At 37.6% G+C, this 20761-nt stretch overlaps 2 protein-coding genes and 1 pseudogene across 4 annotated transcripts; all 3 read right to left on the reverse strand.

The window, feature by feature from the left end:
* Positions 1-509: 509 nt before the first annotated feature.
* On the reverse strand, positions 510-2546 carry LOC126585173 (F-box/kelch-repeat protein At3g24760-like; annotated as a pseudogene).
* An 8889-nt stretch (positions 2547-11435) lies between these two features.
* Positions 11436-13693, reverse strand: LOC126584409 (uncharacterized). Its single transcript, XM_050248803.1, has 5 exons — positions 13688-13693; positions 13449-13533; positions 12714-13207; positions 12023-12281; positions 11436-11906 (listed from the first exon to the last, which is right to left on the reverse strand). Exons 1-5 carry the CDS (start codon positions 13691-13693, stop codon positions 11887-11889), a joined length of 864 nt encoding a protein of 287 aa, XP_050104760.1. The 3' UTR covers positions 11436-11886.
* Positions 13694-16810: 3117 nt separating this feature from the next.
* LOC126586250 (uncharacterized) lies at positions 16811-20338 on the reverse strand. Of its 3 annotated transcripts, XM_050251036.1 has the most exons (4): positions 20151-20337; positions 19116-19360; positions 17349-18553; positions 16811-17247 (listed from the first exon to the last, which is right to left on the reverse strand). In XM_050251036.1, exon 3 carries the CDS (start codon positions 18541-18543, stop codon positions 17368-17370), a length of 1176 nt encoding a protein of 391 aa, XP_050106993.1. In that variant the 5' UTR covers positions 18544-18553; positions 19116-19360; positions 20151-20337; the 3' UTR covers positions 16811-17247; positions 17349-17367. The 3 variants fall into 3 exon arrangements, with proteins under 3 accessions (XP_050106993.1, XP_050106992.1, XP_050106991.1); XM_050251035.1 differs by having other exon boundaries at positions 16811-17238; positions 17349-19360; positions 20151-20338; XM_050251034.1 differs by having other exon boundaries at positions 17349-19360.
* Positions 20339-20761: the final 423 nt, after the last annotated feature.

Consider the following 20761-nt stretch of genomic DNA (forward strand, 5'->3'; position numbering starts at 1 on the left):
ATTCAATCCCCTTACTCCAACAAAACAGCTTTAGCTCACCCAAATCATATGTTGACATCATGATGACAAAAAAATTTGCAGGTGATGGTGCATCAGCAGGAGACGATGATCAAGGGAGGAGTCTGGCTTCTCTACCGTCGAGAAATCTAGCTTAGAAGACGAAGTGGCTATGCGTTTCGAGAGGGAGAGGGAGAGACAAATGGAGTGAGGGAGGGAGGGACGGACAGAGAGAGAGGAAGAAAATGAGGGAGAGGGAAGATAAAGGAATTAGGATGGAGGAAACGAGAAAGAGAAAATAATAATATTTTTCATTTTTTTCTTCGATATTCAATTCAAGAACTCCTAAAATTTCCCAAATCGCCTTAACAATATTATTAATAGTCAAACTAGGACGTCTGATATGCGTTTCTTTTTTCATTAGTACTACAGTTGAGTGATATTCATCTTTAGTAGGAAGTCTTATGTTCGATTCTCGTAAAAAACAAATTCAACTTGTTATGGCTAGTCTATTGTGAAGTTTAAACAATTTCATCGAAACCAAAACCACCAATTACAAAATGTTTACCAAATACTAGGGTCACATGAGATATTACTACACACAACTACATCAAATTGAAGATCAATACAATAACACGTCGATAACAGTACATATTTTACAAATTCTGAAAAACTACACCGAAGAATACAAGGAACTATGATGTCAATAACCGCACGAGTTGGTAGATAACGCAGAGGACGTTGACAATGCTCCTCCGATTCAATTCCTCCATCTCTTGTATGGAGGTTTCCTGACCAAGTGTTTGATCTTGCATCTTTCTCATGTGCATTGCTGTCAAAACAGATTGCAGACATGAGTAGAAGAAGCAGTAATTGCATATCAAGAACATGTCCAACATGTAATGTCCTGCTATCATCAAAAGTAGCTTCAATTTTTCAGCCAAAAAAGTTGCAACCGGAACTGTGAACGATCCATATCAAGGAGCAGTGTTTTCCGCTTAAAACGGGTAATTAACACTAATCGGTCATGCCTGAACTAGTCACATAAGCTACTGATCTACACTTAATTTGGCATAAAACCCATTGTTAATTCAATCAAGAAACATCACAGTGAATGAAATCGAATCCTACATAACAAAATCAAACCCATCGAAACAACAATTGCAAAATCAAACAATCTTAAGATGATATGAATGAAGAACAAATTAAGAAAATTGATGAATTCATACCATTAAACCGAGGAGGGCAACATTATTCCAACATATGCTGCAAATCGCCAACACCGTCCCCTTCGTCGTGAAGGATATTATGGAGCAAAATCGTCGAAGAAAAGCTGATAACTTTATAAAATTTATTAACAGGGGAAGGCAATTAGGGCATTCTCCTCCAGCTACACTTCCTCGAAGGTTCACCGATGTCATCGGAACCAATCTCGCAAACACAAGCCGGATACTTCTTATGATACTCCTCATTGAACACGTATATAAGATTTCCCAATCCCACACACTTCAAGCTAGCAAACTTGTCTTCCTCATCGTCGTCAAACAATCCATACAACAAGTCCTGCGGCATGATGGCGATCTCACTGAACTCCATTATGGTTTCCTCCATCTTCCACAGGTTGAAGGAGGGCCCGAGAGGGCCGTTGCATATTCCGGCGAGGACGAGGTGGTCGGTGGAGGAAATCAGGAAGGAGAAGACGACACCGGGCGGGTAGAGGGTCTGGACTTCGCTTCACGCACGAGTGCGGAGATAAAAAAAGGCAATGAAGCAGGAGTAGATTCCGAAGACGTAGAACCGGAGCTTGAAGAGGGTGAAGGAGAGCGACTGGGACGAGTTTCCGGAGCGGAAATCGGAGAGGAGAGGAGGGCATAGGAGCCAGGAATCGAAATCGAGGTTGTAAATCTCGACATCCAAACGGTTCTCGATGTCGACCAAATTGCCGATGAATTAGACGCCACCGACGACGACGAAGCTAGGGATGGGGGAGGAGGAGGAGGAGGGGGGAGAATCGACGCCGACGAGAGGGTTGATGCGGGAAAATCGGAAAGGGGAGGTAGAGAGCCAGCGGCACTTGAGAATAGGGGAGAAGGTGAAAATGGGGCCGATGATGAGGAAGAAGTCATCGGTGTCGAATGAGGAGGACTGGGAGGGGAAGGTGGGCGAGGGTAGGCGGAACCAGAGGTTGGAGAGGGGGTCGAAGGCGAACGACTGGTTGAAGTTGGATGATGTATTATGGATGCCGTAGAGGAAGAACCAGGGGTATTTATGGGAGTGTGGGGAGGAGAAGGTGGATGAAGAGATGAAAGAATGCCAGTGCTTGTAGATGGCGGAGGCGCGGATGAGGGTGGGGATGAGGAGGTAGGAGAGGATGAGCTTCATCACGTCAGAGCTGAGGCTGCTGATTTCCGTCATTTGTTGGGTGGATTGGACCAAGTCAAAAAGAATTGAGAGAGGAGGTTGGAGGAGAAAGGAGATGAGGGGACCGAGGGGTAGGTAGTTGCTTGATGGAGTTGAAGTTTAACTTTATCGGAAGATTAACTCACAGATTCTCCGTCTTCCCTTTTTCCCTCCATATTTCTCATCAGCGTCCATTAATACTATTTACTCGTAAAAACAATACAGTAGACTGTAGAGACTTATGACGTCATGCGATGTTTTGTCTTTTTATATTTTTTTGAGGTCAAAATGCGATGTTTCTAGTTTGGTAATGCACTTGTCTGTTTATATTGACTTTAAGTTTCTAATACATTAGTTTTGTATTCAAATATATTATAACACTTACATTTATTCTAACAAAATTCAACAATATATAAGTCATACTTGAGTCATGATCTCTTGATCTAATGCCATGGATCATTAATATTGCAAAAGAGAAATGCTAATGATACTTTCATAAAAATAGGACTCTCCATAGACTCATTGACATGTCATATTTTTTTCACAATGTTTTATAGCGTGGGAACAAAAACTAACATTAAACTGTGAGGTGAAAGAGAATCTATGAAAAAATTTCATTTTAACACACTCTTCTTAGCATTTCTTATTGCAAAAAACTATTCTTGTTTTTAAAGTCTTCCCGAAAATTAAAGAAACATTTTTAGTTTGGGAACCGAACATAACCCGACCCGTTTCAAATGGGCCGATTTGGGACAGGTCCACGTGTCTAATTACTTTTTTTTTTTTTTTGGGTTTTGGAATGGTACTGATCTACTGAGCAGAAGCAGAAGCAAAACCAACCATTTTAAACACTCATTTGCACTACTCAGGACACAGAAAAACAAATCCTACAAACATTTCTGCACTGCATGTGTTTAAACACAACCAAATCAATGTATATACTCCGCATATGTTAACGATTCTTCTATCCCGAAATAAGCAAACCATGAGACCCCAGATCCATAGTTTCTAACAGAACCCATTACTCTTACACACAAAACTACATCAAATCAATCTCACAAATAACCAAATCGACAAATCAAATAAGTTAAATGGTACACTTAGTTGAACCCAACCCTAAAAATTACACGTAAATTAAAGAAAATGGAAAAGGAATTACCTGAATCAACCGGTTTTTTAGGCCTGGCCATGCTTGTTACTTTCACCGATCCTCGAAATACTTATAAAGTCTTCCTATGTGAAAACAGCATCGTTAGATGCCAAGAGCACAGGGCCTTGCCACGATGCTAAGGTCGTCGAAAGAAAGGAGTCGGTGCTTGGACTCGCTCATCCTCCAGATCTAAGGCTTCGACGACGTGGTGGCAGGGCTAAGCAATAATATCAATGAGTTGAGGTGAGTGAGCACTGTGAGGAGGATAAGACGATTGAGAATTGAGTTAAAGGCGATGGAGTCGAGGGACTGAGCGAAAGGGTCTGAGAGTCTGATTCTGGAACTCGGGAGGAATTCACTAGGGTTGAAACCAACGGTTGAGATTGGATGATAAGTTATCATTCAATCTCGGCCGTTCATTATAATTAGAAACGGGGTCGGTCCGGGTACTCGTTTTTCTAAGTATCTAGACTCGGCTCACCCCATAAATGAAAAGGGCCTGGCCCAGCCGCCTCGTTTGTTCTCTAAAATATTAGGAACTGGCCCGTACCCATCCCGAATTGTTATTACCCGCCCCAACCCGCGATTCCTCTACATGTTTGCCCAGTCCTAGTCTCGAGCCTCGATTATTTACCATGTTGTCGAAAAACACGTGGCCTGCTTGAGTTTCAATCCCAACGATCGAGGGATAAGATTCGTTACTAGGCTAAGTGTTTTAGACTCGTGAGGACGAGATGTAACTATTGGTGGCTTTAAATTGGACGGTATTGGTCGGGACGACTATGCACCATGTGTGCACAGTGAGAATGGGAGATAGTGTGTGAGGGAGAAAGTGAAAGAGAGAGAGAGAGAGAGAGTAGAGAGAGAAAATAAGAAAATCGGAGGAAATACCCATTTATATACAAAGACAATTAAGTCATTTCAAGGTGTAGGTAAATCCTATTTCTTTTCGATTGTTGTGCATGACGTGTGCATATTTGAAATATCATATTTCTATCCAAAATTAAGAAATTGTCCTATTTCTAGGTATTTTCCTAAATTAAATACCTTATACTACTAAAATGTGGTAGTTTGTACAGCTTGTTTCATACTTACTCTTTTGGTTTGGATTAGATTGTTTGCGTGAAATTAATTAGTGAATCTAAAAGTTATAACCTACTTAGATGCACGAAATGGAACGTAATTGTTGTTTGAAAAATGGGAAAACCAACTTTTGTTCTTTTGTTTTTGTTTGTTCATGGAAATTGGGAAGGAGACGAAATCTTAGCTATTCCTAGCCTACAGATTTTAGTATTGCACTCAAGAAATCACAAGTACGTGGGACTAAATTACTAAATGAGTAATGGGTCCAATTTTGGTGGTTTGAAAAGCAGATTCGCCTAATTCTTGAGAGATTTTTCATTGTGTTCAAAATATATGATAGTGGGTAGTACATTATATGTTATTATACAATTGAAATAATACTTGAAAAATGAAAATTTTCTTCACTTGTATAATGAGTACTACTCCTCACATTGAAAAACCGGTTATAAAAATGCTTTTACGTAATAAAAAGCACTTTTAATGCTTTTCTAGAAAGCACCTTCATGTTAGTTGTTAGAAAACACTTGAATTTTTAATAAATTTCTTATTGTTGCTTTTAATAAAAACACTTCTACTACGTAAGTATTCTCAAGTATGCTCTAAAATAGATTCAACCGAAGCTCAATTGAAACTCAAGCGAAGTTCAAAGTTAAGTCATTGAGGTTAGTTTAAGTAATCACAATAATTAGAGAACTGAATTAGAATTAAATTGGGTCAAACGTTTGAGATGTTTTCCACAATTTTTTTAGAGAGATAGCGTTAATGAGTTTAATAATTAGTTATTAGAAGGTTGGAGAATATGTGATAAACAAACTAGGGCTAGAGTCCCTAAATATAATTGTTTTCCGTGGATACACTAAAGCGTCATAGGCTATTTTCCACCGACTTAACAAAGAAAAGTGACACATCATTTTCAGGACTTTGAAGCAAGAAAAGTGACATCATATTCAAGACTTTGAAGCAAAGAAAAGTGATAAATTATTTCCCAAAAGTTTGAAGCATACTTGGTTGGTCATTATCCCCATTGGCCCGGGTTTTTTTCTAGAAGCTTGAACTGGTCCAGCAGCAGGAAAATATACACCTAAAAATCTGGAATTTGTTTATAATACACATATTTATTTACAATGTGAGCTCGTTTGAAAATATTTTTAAAATGATCTAAAAAATTTTAAGTTAAATAATTTTTTTAAATTATTTTAACCATTGGATTTAAATTTGGATTGTTAGATTTTTTTTTACCGTTAAATTTGATTATATTCGATCTCAACCGTTGAATTCAATACATATATAAATATAAAACTAAAAAAAGATTTGAATGTGGACCATTAGATCAACCAACGGTCCAATTGATTGTGGCTGCACGATCAGAAAAAGAGCCGTTAGGCTCATAATTCCCAGCAGACAAGTGGGAGATAGCCCCACATAGATGGGCCAGGAAGCCTGAGTAGGCCTAACGTGTGCGGGCCGTAATTCCTAGCAGACAAGTCGGAGACAGCCCTACATAGATGGGCTAGGAAGCATGAGTAGGCCTAGCGTGTGTGGGCCGTGTGCGCGTCTAGGTTGACGAGTCCAATTCATTCATTTGTTCCACTATCACATGTGGGCTCCACAATTAATTTTGGGCTAAATCTTGGCCCCTGTGTGGGTTTTTATTTATTATATATATATATATATATATATTTTTTTTTTTTTGAGTTCTAACATAACCCAATTTTAGCACAAGGGTTGGAAAGAAATTGTTTCCGGAGGGGGGGGGGATAGAAGGAAAATTTTAGGACTTACTCCAAGGGTTGAAGTTAGTCTTACACATTTTTTTTTTTTTTTTAAATTTTTGCTCCTTGTTTAAGTTTGTTTTGTTGAATATGATAATCAGAAATAAAATGTTAAAAATAAATAAGGGTGTGGTAATTGTGGTTATTATTCAATAGCCCAATTACTTAAGCGTTGGCCTAAACCAAAACTCTCGACTACGAGCCCATGGCCTAATATCCAACAATCACACTACTCGGATAAACTCTTTGTTTCAAGTTCATCAAGGTCTAGCCATTTCGTACTACGGTCTATCAGTATTCTTCTTCACTTGTAAGTGAGAAGTCTTAGGTTCAATTCTCGCCAAAGACGAATTTGAACCATATTATTGCTAGCTCATTATGAGACTAAGCTCACCAATTTTCCCTTAGAGCAGCTCCAGCGTGTGCTAGAGCCCTAGGGACAGGCCTGCGAACAGTGGCAGGTAGCCCGAGCAAGCAAGCCCAGCATGTGCTGGCGAGGGAAAGGCCCGACACGAGTTGCCAGCCCGAGAGCCCGAAGGCTACGTGATGCAAGACATGTTTTATATATTTTTTGCGTTAGGCGCGTGCGCTTCAAGAGCGCGTGGGAGCGCATCGTCCGACATAATTTCAGATGTGGGGTTCGCGGTGCACTTCGGCAAAGTTACCGTTGGGGAGGCCACGTGGCTTCCCCACGTCCGTTGGATTTTAACGACTACAATTTGTGGACCGTTGGATTTCCAACGGTAAAAAAATTTAAAAAGTTAATTCAATATCATCCTTTGGATCTGAGATCAACTGTCCATGTTATTCGCCTTTATAAATTAAAAAACAAACAGTTTAAAAATTAGAAATCTTACTATTGTGCCATGTTGCACAATTTGGAGTGTTGGAATTCAATTTTTTTTTAAATCTAATGGCAGAGATTAATTAGGGGAATACAAATTTAAAAAAATGTAAAAAATTAATAAAAATCAGAAAAAAAATTGAAAAATTAAAAAAAAAAATGATTTTACTTTTCTATAAATACCTTCTCTTTATCTTCTACCTTACAGCACAATTTCATTCTCAACTACTTTCAACCACATTCCTATCTTTCTCTCAAAGTTTCAATCCAATTTTTTTTCCAACAAAATGACTACTGATGCATGTACGAGTTAGACGCTTATTGAAGATATTGCGTTGTGTACTAGCTAGGTTGAAGTTACTCATGATCCAATTACAGGTAATGAGATGGAGTTGCGAGAAATGTGGAATCTTATCCATACCAATTTTCTTGAGAAAAATGGTGGGAAAAGATCCAAAGAATCAATGTCCAGTCGTTGGAAATTACTTAGCCAATCATTTAGTACGTGGAGAGACGCCTTGGCACAAGCTAGTGCTAATCTTCGAAGTGGGGAAATTTTAGTGGATCAGGTAACAATATATTATTTATTTGTTTGTACTATACCCAAATTTACACTATAATTATTTTTTTGTATTATTTATTTGTGTTATTTATTTGTTACCTACTTTCATTATAATTATTTGTTTGTCTTATTTATTTGTTAGCTACTTTCATTATAATTATTTGTTTGTATTATTTATTTGTTACCTACTTTCATTATAATTATTTCTTCTCCCGCTTGGTATAATGCCAAAACCAAAAGGAAAAACAAATCATTCACCCAGTGGGAATGTTGGAATATTGTCAAAGATTGTCCTAAATTCAGAGTTGTGCCTGTCGGTCCAGAAGTTGCCATGAACAACACCTCTCTACACTCTACACCCGATCATTCAACCGGTGGGCATGTTCATGAAGATGACGTAGAAGACGTGCCCAAAATGCCCCCCCCCCCAAAACAAGCATCGGGGTCGACCCGTTATCCAATTAGGCCTCAAGGTAAGAAGACTTCAAATAGAAAAGGGAGTGCTTCCAAGAAGGATTATGCAAAGTATTTGGAAGAACTTTCTCGCCAAGGTGAATTGATTTTGGCGAGGGAAATGGCAAAATTTGAGGCTGATAAGGCTAGAGATGAGGCAAAGGCTGCAGCTGTTGAGAGAGCATTTCAAGCTAATGAGAGATAAAGAAAGCTACTTAGGCAAGAAATGGAATAGGTTAGAGAAGAAAGAATGGCTCAATGAGATCATGACATTATGAACACGCCTTTAGTGGAAGTCGGAGAAAGCGGACGTGATGCGAATGAGGCGTTCAAAAGAAGTGAGAGTAAGAGGAGAGGGTCCTAGCACGACAACAGAAGATGATCCTAGAACCACAAATTGGTAAAGTGATGATGAATAGAGTACTTTAGGTTGTAATTTATTATTTATTGAATAGAGTACTTTATGTTGTTTCCAATTTATTGAATTTAGTACTTTATTTAAAGTGAGAGTAAATTTATTTAATTTGGTAATTTATTTATACGAAGAGAATCTTTATTCAAATGACCTAAACACACCAAATAAAATTACATAAATATACCAAATAATAAAAAACTCACTAAATGAACTAAAAAAATACACACCAAATAAAATTAAATAAACACACCAAATAAAAACAAACATAGTAAATGAACTTAAGTATCTTAAGCTTGTTTCAATTCCCACCGGTCCTTTATCAAGTCAATTTGCTGGGCATTGTGCATATATGGCCTTTGAAGTGTAGTATATCGTTGAATGAGCCTTTCATTGTAACATTCATCACTTTCTAATGGCTCGTGTTGCACGGGTTCTTCAATGGCATCATGAGCACAATATATTTGTGTTTTGGAATTGTTCATTGTGTATGGCTCATATTCATCAACGACATCATAATCGTACTCATCTTTCAGAATCATGTTATGAAGAATGATGCACGTCATCATGATGGATCAAAGCGACTCTACATCAAACATTCTGGCAGAACCTCTGACAATCGCCTATCGAGCTTGGAGGATACCAAAACAACGCTCCACATCCTTCCTGCACCCTTCTTGACAACTTGCAAAGTGTTTTTCCTGTACACTTCGCGGACGTGGCACTGTTTAGACAAATGTTGACCACCTTGGGTAAATGTTGTCCGTTAAGTAGTATGGCCCGTTGTACTTACGTCCGTTGACCCAGTATGTGACTTTTGTGCATTTCCTTGCAGGACATCGTTGAACACTGGGGATTGGCCAAGGACATTGAGTTTATTTTGAGCTCCCGGAACCCCGAAAATGCATGCCAAATCCATGTATCAAAAGATGCCACTGCCTCTAAAATGATACTTTTTGCTCATTTTCTATCCCTATAAGTGCCTTGCCATGCACTTGGAAAAATTTTCCAGGTCCAGTGCTTACAGTCAATGTTTCCAATCATCCCAGGAAAACCTCGCATCTCGCCCTTCTTCATAAGCCTTTGCAAGTCCATGTCAGTAGGTTTCCGGAGGTACTCTGTGGTGTATATAGATTCCATTGCTCCGCAAAACCTCATCAGGGACTCAAGGATAGTTAATTTCCCCATCCTCGCTATCTCATCCACTTAGTCTGTAGATGCTCTATATGCAAGCATCCGAAAGGCAACATTAATTTTTTGCTCAGGAAAGAGACCCATAGCATCAAAAGCATCTTTCTTTTGCATAAAGTAAGAATCATGGTTGCAAACAGTAATCATGATTTTGTTGAACAAATGTCATTCCATTCTAAAACGATGTCTAAAGTACATATCAGGGAATGCACTATTACAGACAAAATAATCGTCCAAGAGATCTGTACCTCGTCGTTGCCTGCTTTTATCAAGGTTTGCGGAACGGATGGGCCTGCAGATCTGACCCACAACTTGGATAACTAGATGGGAATGTGAGGCTCTGCCCATTCTTGCTTCGTCATCTCTCCTTCTATACTCCTCAGCATCTTCCATCTCATTTTGGGCCACCTGGAGATTGAACATTCCTTCTGATTGGTTAAACAATTCTCCATTTTGCTGATCGATTTCCCACATCATCCTTAAAGAAGAAGACATTGTAAGAAGGAAGCAGAAACTATGAATAATGATACAGATTTTGATTTTGGTGAAGAATGAAGCGAAAACTATGACTAATGATAGAGATCTTGAGAAAATTGGTGTGAGATTTTCTGAGGATGGATGGTGGATTATATGGAGGATTTAGAAAGAATTAGGTTGTAGGGCATGCCACGTGGCATGCCGTCATTTGTTAAAAATCTGACCGAAATCTATCCTCAAAGATTGTAATCAAATTGTGACATGTGGCGCAACGTGATTGGTTAATAATCTTATCGGAAATCCATCACCAATAATTGTCTTTTCGGATAATGACATGTGGCGCAATGAGAACAATTAAAAATCTTATTGGAAATCCATTACCAATAATTGTCTTTTCGGATAATGACACGTGGCGCAAGGAGAACGATTAAAAATCTTATATGAAATTACAAATAAAATTATCTTGTATTATTTTATAAATAAAAAAAAATAGTTTATTACTAATTGCTAGGGCTATTAAGTGTAGGGGTGGAGATGCAAAAGACGAATACTGTTCATTAAGGGTAGTTACTGTTCACTAGGTGGATAGCATACTGGATAGCCCTAGGGGGCCTCCACCACGCTGGAACTGCTCTTAGTGTAGATATATCGTTTGGTCAAAAAAAAAAAAAAAGTTCTTCAATGTCTTTTTTAGGACAAATTCTTCCGTGGGAGCTAAGCGAGACTCCCACACTCTTGTGAGTGGGAATGTGGGAGTGCGGGGTAATCCCATTCTTTGTGAGTGTGTTTCCGGTTACAACAGCATGATAGAATTTCTCCCGATTTGGATTAGAAATGAAATCTTTGCGTAATCTTGGTATTAGGTAATCTCTATCATCTTCCAAATCGTAATGTTAAGCTGGAGTATGCGCTAAATCTGAAGAAATAATAATGTAGTTTATCTTAAGATGTCTTAACCAACCAATTATTTTGTACGAGATTATGTTTTAACGTTAAGTTAGGGACATCCTTCTATGTACTGATCAACTGTAACAATATCATTTGTATTTTCTCGATTTGTACAAAACATACGAATATAATAAAGAATTATTAAATGGGACAAAACTTAAGAATATATCAATGGCGAATTATTTCTAAAAATGTTATGAAAATGTTTGTGGAAACTTTTAATTGATATTGGGCAACACTTCAAATCAAGTAAGTTTATGGAGAAATAAGCTTCCTCAATCTCATGTGGGGAAGAGTTTGCAAGACCAACATAATTGAGGCCACACAATTGTGCAATTTAAAATCTCGCTTTCACCGAAATTTGATGTCTGCACACGTGACAAAGACTTTGGGGCGTGACAGAAAAAAATGATCGAGGTCCAATTGTATATGCTGAATTAGTATTTACATGGAAGACTAAGCAGTTGGTCCTTTTCCTTGCCTTGATTTGTCTTTTCAATCCTTAATCTCTCACAAAATTTAATCAATAATTATGATACAATCACCAAGCAGTTGATCGATTCGGTCGTGGATGAATATGATTCTTGGATTTGATTTTCATAGCTCTAGCACTACAACTGTTGAACCAAAAACATAATTCCAGGGTTAATTAGTTGAATATATAGAGTACTAGCAATTTAAATTTAAAATTTAAGTAATTAACAAAAAATAAATGATTAAGCAGAAACTACACATTCTGAGTCTGAGGTGATCCAGTTCTCTTTCTTGAGCTCCAAGTCAACCAGGTGTTGAAATTTTGTCGAATTCAAAGATGGAAGGCTTATGATCTGATCATTCTTGAGTGAAGATGCTGTTGAAAGTGCTGTATAGGCAGAGGATGTGGTGGAGCAGCTCTCCAAATCCCATCTGAAGCTGATCTTCGGCAAATCGTTGCTTAGTCGATCATCATATGCTACCGCTTTCAGAGTTGCCCGGTTTCGAAATTGCATAATCTGGATGGACAACATAACTCAAGTCTCAACCATAAACGATACCAATCATAGATGGGTTGATGTTACTTTTAAGACTCCGCGGGCACGTTATGAGAAACATAGAGTTAAGTAATGCCATATCTGCATAATTTAGGACCAGTTAAAGTATGTAACTTCGATTTCCACCCGGAGGTAACAAACATTCACAGTTACAGTTTTACTAGATTCTCTTGTTGCTATGTGTGGTAGTAAGTTTGAACATTAATGGCGAGAGAAGGTCGCAAGAACAACATATGGCTGCAGAATTAGTACTGTTGTGGACCTGCTTCTCTCAGAATATAAATCAATACGTCCACGTCCACCCAATAAAAAATATCGGAAAAACAAAAAACGAAAACTAAAAACAAAATGGTTATCAATGAAGTTTAACCAAACAAAAAAATAAAATTGTACCTTTCGAGCAAAGTATTTTCCACCCTTTTCTGATTTTGCAGCAGCAGCCCATCTCAGAAGCTCCTTCATTCTTGACAGGGTTTTGGTTCTGTCCCCTTTAAGCGTTTCTTTCTTCTCTGACGTGCCACATTGTTCATTTGTGCTCGTTGAGGTTGATAACGTTGAATCAGTCACCGGTAAAACCTTGTTGCCTACATTCGCCGAATCCGCCTTGGTGCTACTAATTCCTAGACCTCCTGCAATATCGTCTTTCTTCATGATCTTCATAGATTGAATCCAGTGCTGCCTTGCCTGCCTTCTGTTTATGCTACTAAGTCTCTTCAGCTGAAGAGTGCTATAAAAGCAAGCAGTTGTCACATCTTTTCGACATAGAAATGTAAATGTCTTGAACTTCTTGCTACCCAATTTGCTTTCTTCAACTCCTTTTGATTTTCGATAAACACCAACGCTGCCGCGCCTAAAGACGATTACATAATTTGGTTTAACTTCTTGATCTGAAAATCAAGATAGAAAGTTCATAAATTAATAAATTGGTTAGTAAAAACCATGTACTGATGTTAATGGTCAAAACTCGGTTTCACAGCCAAAAAACACTTAAAACACCGTTTTGAAGGGAAAATAAAACATGAACCCAGCTGTTATTGCAATCGACTATTATCTTAAAGTGTTTCTTGTTAACATTAACAATTATCAAAGAAACTGCCCTGATTAAGTAAAGCGAGTTTGATATCTTACCATTAGTTGTTGCTTTCTTGTTGGTAGAACTAGAAATCTCCTCCCCTTCTTGTCCAACTTTGACTCTAAATAGCCATTGAAGAAGCTGCTTTGTTTACAAGAGAGATCAGTTTTGATCCAAAAATGATACTATATACAAATATTTACACACTTTTTGAAGAAGCTGCTTTGTTTACAAGAGAGATCAGTTTTGATCCAAAAATGCTACTATATACAAATATTTACACACTTTTTTTTACCTGCATGATTATTGCTTGTATTTGGATCCTCCTTTATATAATGCTTGTGAGTTGTGGGGAGTGAGAAGCTGATGGAGGAGTGAGAAAGTTTGATGACTGTATTTTGGTCAAATGGACAGCACAGAGAGATCTAAGTATGCTGTCTGCATGCTCACGATTCCTGTCTAGGGTTTTGGGCCTTTTGGAGAAGACGACAAATGAAATTAGAAGTGAATCTAAAGAAAAAATAATAATAGTGAGACAACTAAGCAATGAGATTGGATCAATGGCTTGGGATTCTTTTGTAACATGGGAGGAGTATACAGAACATTACATGATAATCTGGTTGGTGTTAAGTAAAAGATTTGATTTAATTAAGAACCCTAATGTGTTTAGCTTTGGTGGCTTTTGTTTTAGCCATACACTTGTTTGTCCATGGTTCGTCACTCTTATTGGTCCCCTTTGTACGTATAGCTTTTTAGCTAAAATTGTTTCTGAGAATGACATAACTCTTTACTTTGGTCTCTCACATTAAAAATTAATAGAAGTGATCATTGAGTTTGTCCATCGCCAATCATTTTGATATTTCCGGAAAAATCTTCGTTAAATGGAAAAACAAGTAGGGGATTGATTGGTAAAAATATCCTCAACTTAATAGAAGTTTTTTAACAGAATGACCAAAATGATTGATATTTGACAAACTAAGATCCATTTCTATCGATTTTTAATAGGGACACTTTGGATGCGGTTCCTAACTATCAATATTCTTTGATTGAAACCTTGTTAGTTTTTAGTTTTTGATTGAGGTTCCTAACATTAATGTAATAATGTAAGTTACTATATTTTTTAAATTAAAAATTAAAAATTGAAATTTGTAATTGTTTATATTAATGAGATTTTAAATAAAACCCATAATTTATGGGATTAAAAATAATAAAATATAAATTATACTCTCTATTATATTTTGTGTGTGTGTGTGTACATATATGTATGGGTACATTAACCAATATTAACAAAAAAAGTTATTGTACCAAAACATGGATACATTCTCAAATCAACGAAAAAGAATGTACCCATATAAGTTTAAACATGGATTAAAAAATTTGAATGGATTTTATATTAAAAAAGGGTACATTTTACATATAACAAATTGATATATTTGAGAATGGGTACATTTAAGATTAAAAATTAAGAATATTTTTATATATAAAAAAAAACTAATAGGTACAAACTTAATTTAATTTAATTTTTTATTATTTTGGAAATGTTTGAATTGAAAATTAATTAGAAGTTTAATAGAGGTGTGAGTATTAAACCTTAAATTAATTACTAATTTTTATATTAAAAAATTATATAATAAACATGTAAATTCATTATCACATTAATGCTAGGGACTTGAATCAAAATTTGATAACTAATAAGGTCTTAGTTAATAAACAGTAAGAACTAGGGACCGGATACTAATTTTTCCTTTTTAATATCAGGGATCAAACTGAGTAGTTATGCCAATCTTAGAAATTGTTTTGGCTAAAAAGCCTATTAGTTTACTAGTCGAAGATTTACCTCTGTAAATATTAATTTAACCTAGTAAACTGAGTTTAAGTGGGGGTAAAAATTAAGCTCGTTGTCATGTAAGATGAATTATTGCAAGGTTAATTAAGATAATAATTTGTGAGCTAGAATACAGGACCTTGCAACTTGACTTGCAAACAAGAGGACACAAAAATGGATTATATATTCACATTAATATTAAAGATTAAAATTAGATCAACAAAAGAAAGAAGGGGTGGAGGATTGAAAGAACCACGTTCCCTAACACATTAGAAATGCATATTAAATTTTTTTTTTTACGAATTAAGGAAGAAAAGGGTCATCCTGTCTTCCAGATTCCATAACATTTACAATATTTTGGCCAGTTGGGCATGACTGCATTTCCTGGCAGCTCTCTATCTATTTCCACACATACACATACATCTACGTTTCGAGGTAACAAAAGGTCACGGTTTTCGATTTTGACGAATGTCTTTGTGAAATAAAGTTTGGATACTAGAATTACATAGTGGAAGTCAATGAAAATGAATGAATAGCGTCGTGCTAACTTACTAACTTATTAGAGCTACATAATTAATAAGGCTACTACTATTATCTATGTTCATATACACACACATAATATGTTCGTATGCGTAAAATTAAGTTAATATTGAATTTACATGTTGCTTGAGTTGAGCTGTGGGAAGGAGATATTTTAGGGCTGTGTCAGTTATGCTTGGTGCTTGCAAGAACTTCTTGTGTTTCACGTGGGGCATGAGTAGAGAACATATGGAGATATGCTCTCATAACTATATTTTAATTACTTCGTTTGAAACTAAACTCCGGGATTCTTCTGTGTGATCGGTTGTATATTTCTCTTCCTCTATTTCTCACATCAAGTGAATAGTTACGTAATGTGAAAGATGAGGGGAGCAGAATATACAACCGGTTATAGTCCATATTTTACCCTAAACTAGAGGCCTAGAGGTCTTGTTTTGTGGAGCTTTTGTCTGTGTCTGAGCTTCTCTGCCCTTTCATTTTCATTGGGGTTTGATGTAATATGTTAGCTCCCCTGAACTTGTGGCAGCACCTGCATCTGCAACTCACAACAATCTCCACCATTGAAGCAGATAAAATCAAGGGCTGAGGTTGTGGGAACTACATAGTACACTACATTGTTGATGAAGGCCAAGGAAGAGTGACGTGGCTCATGCTCTTTTATATCTTAATATTTGGTTCCCCAGAAATGCTCACTGTTGGGAAGGAATAAGTTGCTCTCACTAATCCTGTCACTGTTTTATCATTCATGTCAAATTATGGTTCCCTCTCTTGGTTGTAATACCATCCACGCTCTCTCACAAGCTGTCACAATGTGCTCAGCAACACGAAAGAAGTTTTCGCGTGTGATGGTTTTGACGGGGGTCATTCTTCGTCTTGGACGACATTTCGTAGAATTAGCCGCTCTTGGGTGATTGCGTTCCCCGTCGGACAATCTTTGAATGAGAATTAAAAGATTAACATTTTCCGTACAATACAAAGTCGAAACGAATAACCATGAAGTTGGGCAAGTTTCAAACTTCTGCCAACACGAACACATGAACACACACACTCGGCTTGCTTGAAAATTTCAATCTTTTATTCAACCTGAAATTTGATTGATGCATAAACTATTTACATTCTAATACAGACAAAGTCTAATGTTATTTATAAACAAGCATAGAGTAGAACTGATATCGACTTCATAACCATATCATACAAGTACGGAATAGCATTTGGCTCGTGTCGGCCAGAAAGTGAAAGAGTTATGGCTCAATTTCTGTTGGCACCCTCTGCCTACTTGAAATAGAGGATTCGGGCTGCTAGACGTGAACCACAGGCTCATTCCTCCCACAGGTAAAGAGAACACGGGCTTAAGAGAATCCCCTTCAAATTAGCACCGCCATTGCCCCACAACGATCAGCTTGATCTTTTTCAACACTCTTCTAAGTTCCAACAAGCTGATGCGGTTCTTGGAGCAGGCGGTCTCATCTGACTGGGATTTTCTGCAGTTACTGGAACAATTGACAAAGACACCAATGGAGTCAACCAAAGGCAATTTGATATACAAATCCAGTATATATCAATTTTTGGTCAAGGAACTGTAAATTTTTACCAGATCAAATGGACACTTCTCATGGTCGATCCTCATCGGACCTCAAGCGTGTTAAACGCCGACGCCTTCTGGGGATTGGAGACAAATCTCTGTGATTAATCATAGGCATGTTATCATCATCATTGTCCTCATCATCGTCGTCATCGTCATCATCCTGAAGACCTAACAAATTCTCACCCCAAAGAAACCGGCGTTCATTTAAAGCACCTGCTGACCGTCGATGTCTTGTCCAAGCCCTCGATCGAGCCCTTGGTTCCCCAGCACGGTCAGCTGAGCCAATCATCTGAAACAAAAACAGAGTTGTCCACCAAGGTCCATTAGCTTCAACTACACCACTTTCCCCTCCACCCGCTAGCCTATCTCCATTTTCAATAACATAGTCCCCAACCACAACAGCACCTGGCATGGCTGAATGAATAGCACTTGCAACATCACCAAATTCTCTCTGGTGCTCAAGGTGTCGCCAGGCTCGTTCTCTAGACGGGTCAATGTCAGAGGGTCTAGTGGTTGGGTGAACTCTCCTGGCATGCCGGCGCAACTCCTGGTAGTTTCCAGAAAATGAGCATGATTCCCGAGAACAGCTTCGCTTCTTCAGGTTAAGATATTTTCTGGCATCTTCTACAACCTCCCATCCAAGAATGGCTCCACGGCACATAGGGCATTTCAAGCTCAATTGTGACTCCGGTGAAATTTCCCCATCCAAATCATCATGTTCAGCCCTTTCCTGAAATGACTCAGAATCAACCACTTCCATAAAACCTTCTGGTTGTGCTTCAAAAGGCCTATTTAAATCTTGAATAACATTTTGTTGTCGCAGTCCAGGTAAATTAACAGATAATACAGAATTGCTTTCAATCAGGTTGTGACTTTCATTAGCTTCATTTGAGTCTATTCTCAGAGGGATGTTCAGATCAGAAGTAATGCTAGGACCATAACGGTTTATAGGTAAAGGACTGGGTAGAGTTGGACTGTTCCTAGTATTTTCCCTCAACTTTTTAAAACGGTCCAGGCAATTTGAATGCCTGTAACTTGTATCACATATATATGATCTGCAACCTTTATCATGCGAGCTACAAAGCAGGAGAACGGCATTATGTGGATGGTCCATGCAGATGGGGCACGAAACGGCATCCAGTTCTTTGTTAAGAGCACGAATATCTGAATCAGTATCTAATCTTCGTTTCACACCAGCCATCTTGTATACACTGTTTGATTTTGCTAAGCAAGTTGAAGTTATTATGACAAAAGTACCATCATGCATAATCAACGTTCATCAATTAGATAAGCAGGAATACACTACTGTCATGTTGTATACAGAAGTAATTTATTCTCTTATCATAAAATAAACAATAGAAGCATCTAAGTGGATTGCGCAGGGTACAAATGTTCTCTGGTAAATATTTCTGTATAATGTTTCACCTTATCCCTTCCCCATCCAATTCACATAACAATATGTCTTCAAATCGAGAGTACTAACAAAATTTTGAACAACTGTCAAATTCAATTTGACTAGCAGGAAGATAAGAACCTACGCAAAATCTGGAGTTTCTAAAAGAATGTAGTCAGTCTAATACAAAAGAAATATAGTCATGCACTATGAAGGGTTTATCAAATTATTACTGCCAGGACTGTAATTCCTTTGTTCCAAAGAAATTAACATTATGTGCAATCAGAATAATTATCCATCCAGAAGAACATCCCTAATATAAAACACATGATTTGAAATATATCAGATCTATAAGGAACCATTGAACTACATACACTTACCAGAAGGCAAAGTTCTAAATAAATTCCCTACTTGGGCTTCTGATCTCTACTGCTTTACCAACTGAAAAATACCGAATCTGTACTTGACTCTAACAGAAATCACAATGCAACCACTCTTACAAATGCTCCAAAACGTGAGATAAAGAATGCAGCGAATGGAGAACAGTACAGAGTGAAGGAATTGAATTCTTGATTTGTTATAACGACTACGTCTTAGGCCGCAATGTCACAAATGAGGCTGAGACCTGCAGTTATATGACAAGACATAAGCGATGGCAATAGTTCAATCATGGCATTTTTCAGTAATATATAGAAGCAATATTAATAGAAACATCATCATGTATACATGTATCCAGACCAGATGAATTTTGAACTGAAATTTTAAACCTTAAGCACCATCGTATGATCATCAACATCGACCGAAAACACTATATCATGCACCCCATTTACTTCAGACCATGATTACAACACAAACAATCGGATCATGCCACTTCACCACCTAAGTATTTTGCACCAATTCTATAGCTATTCTTAGATTCTAAAAGCGTTCACCCCTTCTGTATAGAGATTCTAAAAGTTCTTATATCCACCCGCCCCATTTCACATGAACAAAATTAGTGAAAATTCAAAGTTTAAGCAACCATAATCCTCTTAATTACCAAAATTAAGAGGAAATAAGCAAAATTAAACAAAATTGAGCATTATAACGGGTAGGGATCAATATGATCATTAAATCATTACAAAAATCCGATCTTTACCCGATCAAAAATTCAGTATCTAAACCCCACGGATAAACCCAAAATCGCTTCCAAACCCTAATCCTAAATCTAGCACACTTCAGATTCCAAATCATCATGGGATCAGAAAACCAAACAAAAAGGTATCAAATTCAGGTTTTAGAAATCACAAAAATCCATTAAAAACCAGATTCGTAAAGATCAAACTAGATCAAACCCACAAAAATGACCAGATCAACACAAATTAAATTACTGGAAATTCCAAAATTGAGGACACGCAAAGAAATCGAAGATTTACAAAGAGCAATTATTTGATTTCGTCCTTGAATTTGGTGGCGGTTGAGAGATAGAGAGATTGCGTGAAGAAGTCGCTGAGATTTTCGATCGAAATTTCAGAAATTTAGGAAATTTTGTGAGGAAACGCGTGTAGATGAGATTAGGGATTTTATAATGCGTTTGGGAAAATGGAGGGTAACCACAAACCAGCGGCTCTTGCAACCGCCATCATGGATGGAGCGGTCGAGACTACCTCCCCCTTCTGTTGATGACACGCGGCGGTAATCAGGTGGATGTGGGGCCCATTGGCAGGTCCATTTGATCTTGCGTTTTGATCCTGCATCTCATAGAAACGTTTTTGCATCCATGATATCGTTGATTACACGTTTAATTCTCGTGATTATAGCCTTCTATGCATTAATGAAATTCGATTAATCCGCTCAGATGAACGTTGGCGGTAATGCTCAACACATGCAATGTCGGAGGTGTTTGCAGTGGCGGACAGGTGAGTAACGCATAAGAACATGTCATTGGGAAATTACTGGCATGACTATCAAAATTGTGAGCATCAGCGTGTATTCATTGTTACAATAGAAGCGGAAGTGTTGTGGATTATTAAAAAATCGAAGTCGA

Source organism: Malus sylvestris, chromosome 10 (genome assembly GCF_916048215.2).
Source record: "Malus sylvestris chromosome 10, drMalSylv7.2, whole genome shotgun sequence".
NCBI lineage: Eukaryota > Viridiplantae > Streptophyta > Magnoliopsida > Rosales > Rosaceae > Malus > Malus sylvestris.

Excerpts from the sequence above, each read along its gene's own strand:
- LOC126586250 (XM_050251035.1), bottom strand. The coding sequence starts at position 18,609 with ATGCATGATGGTACTTTTGTCATAATAACTTCAACTTGCTTAGCAAAA.
- LOC126584409 (XM_050248803.1), bottom strand. Across the intron at positions 13,208-13,448 it reads CAAGAAAGCAACAACTAATG|ATCAAGAAGTTAAACCAAAT; the intron begins GTAAGATATCAA and ends CTTGATTTTCAG. Across the intron at positions 11,907-12,022 it reads GATCACCTCAGACTCAGAAT|TTGTAGTGCTAGAGCTATGA; the intron begins GTGTAGTTTCTG and ends TTGGTTCAACAG.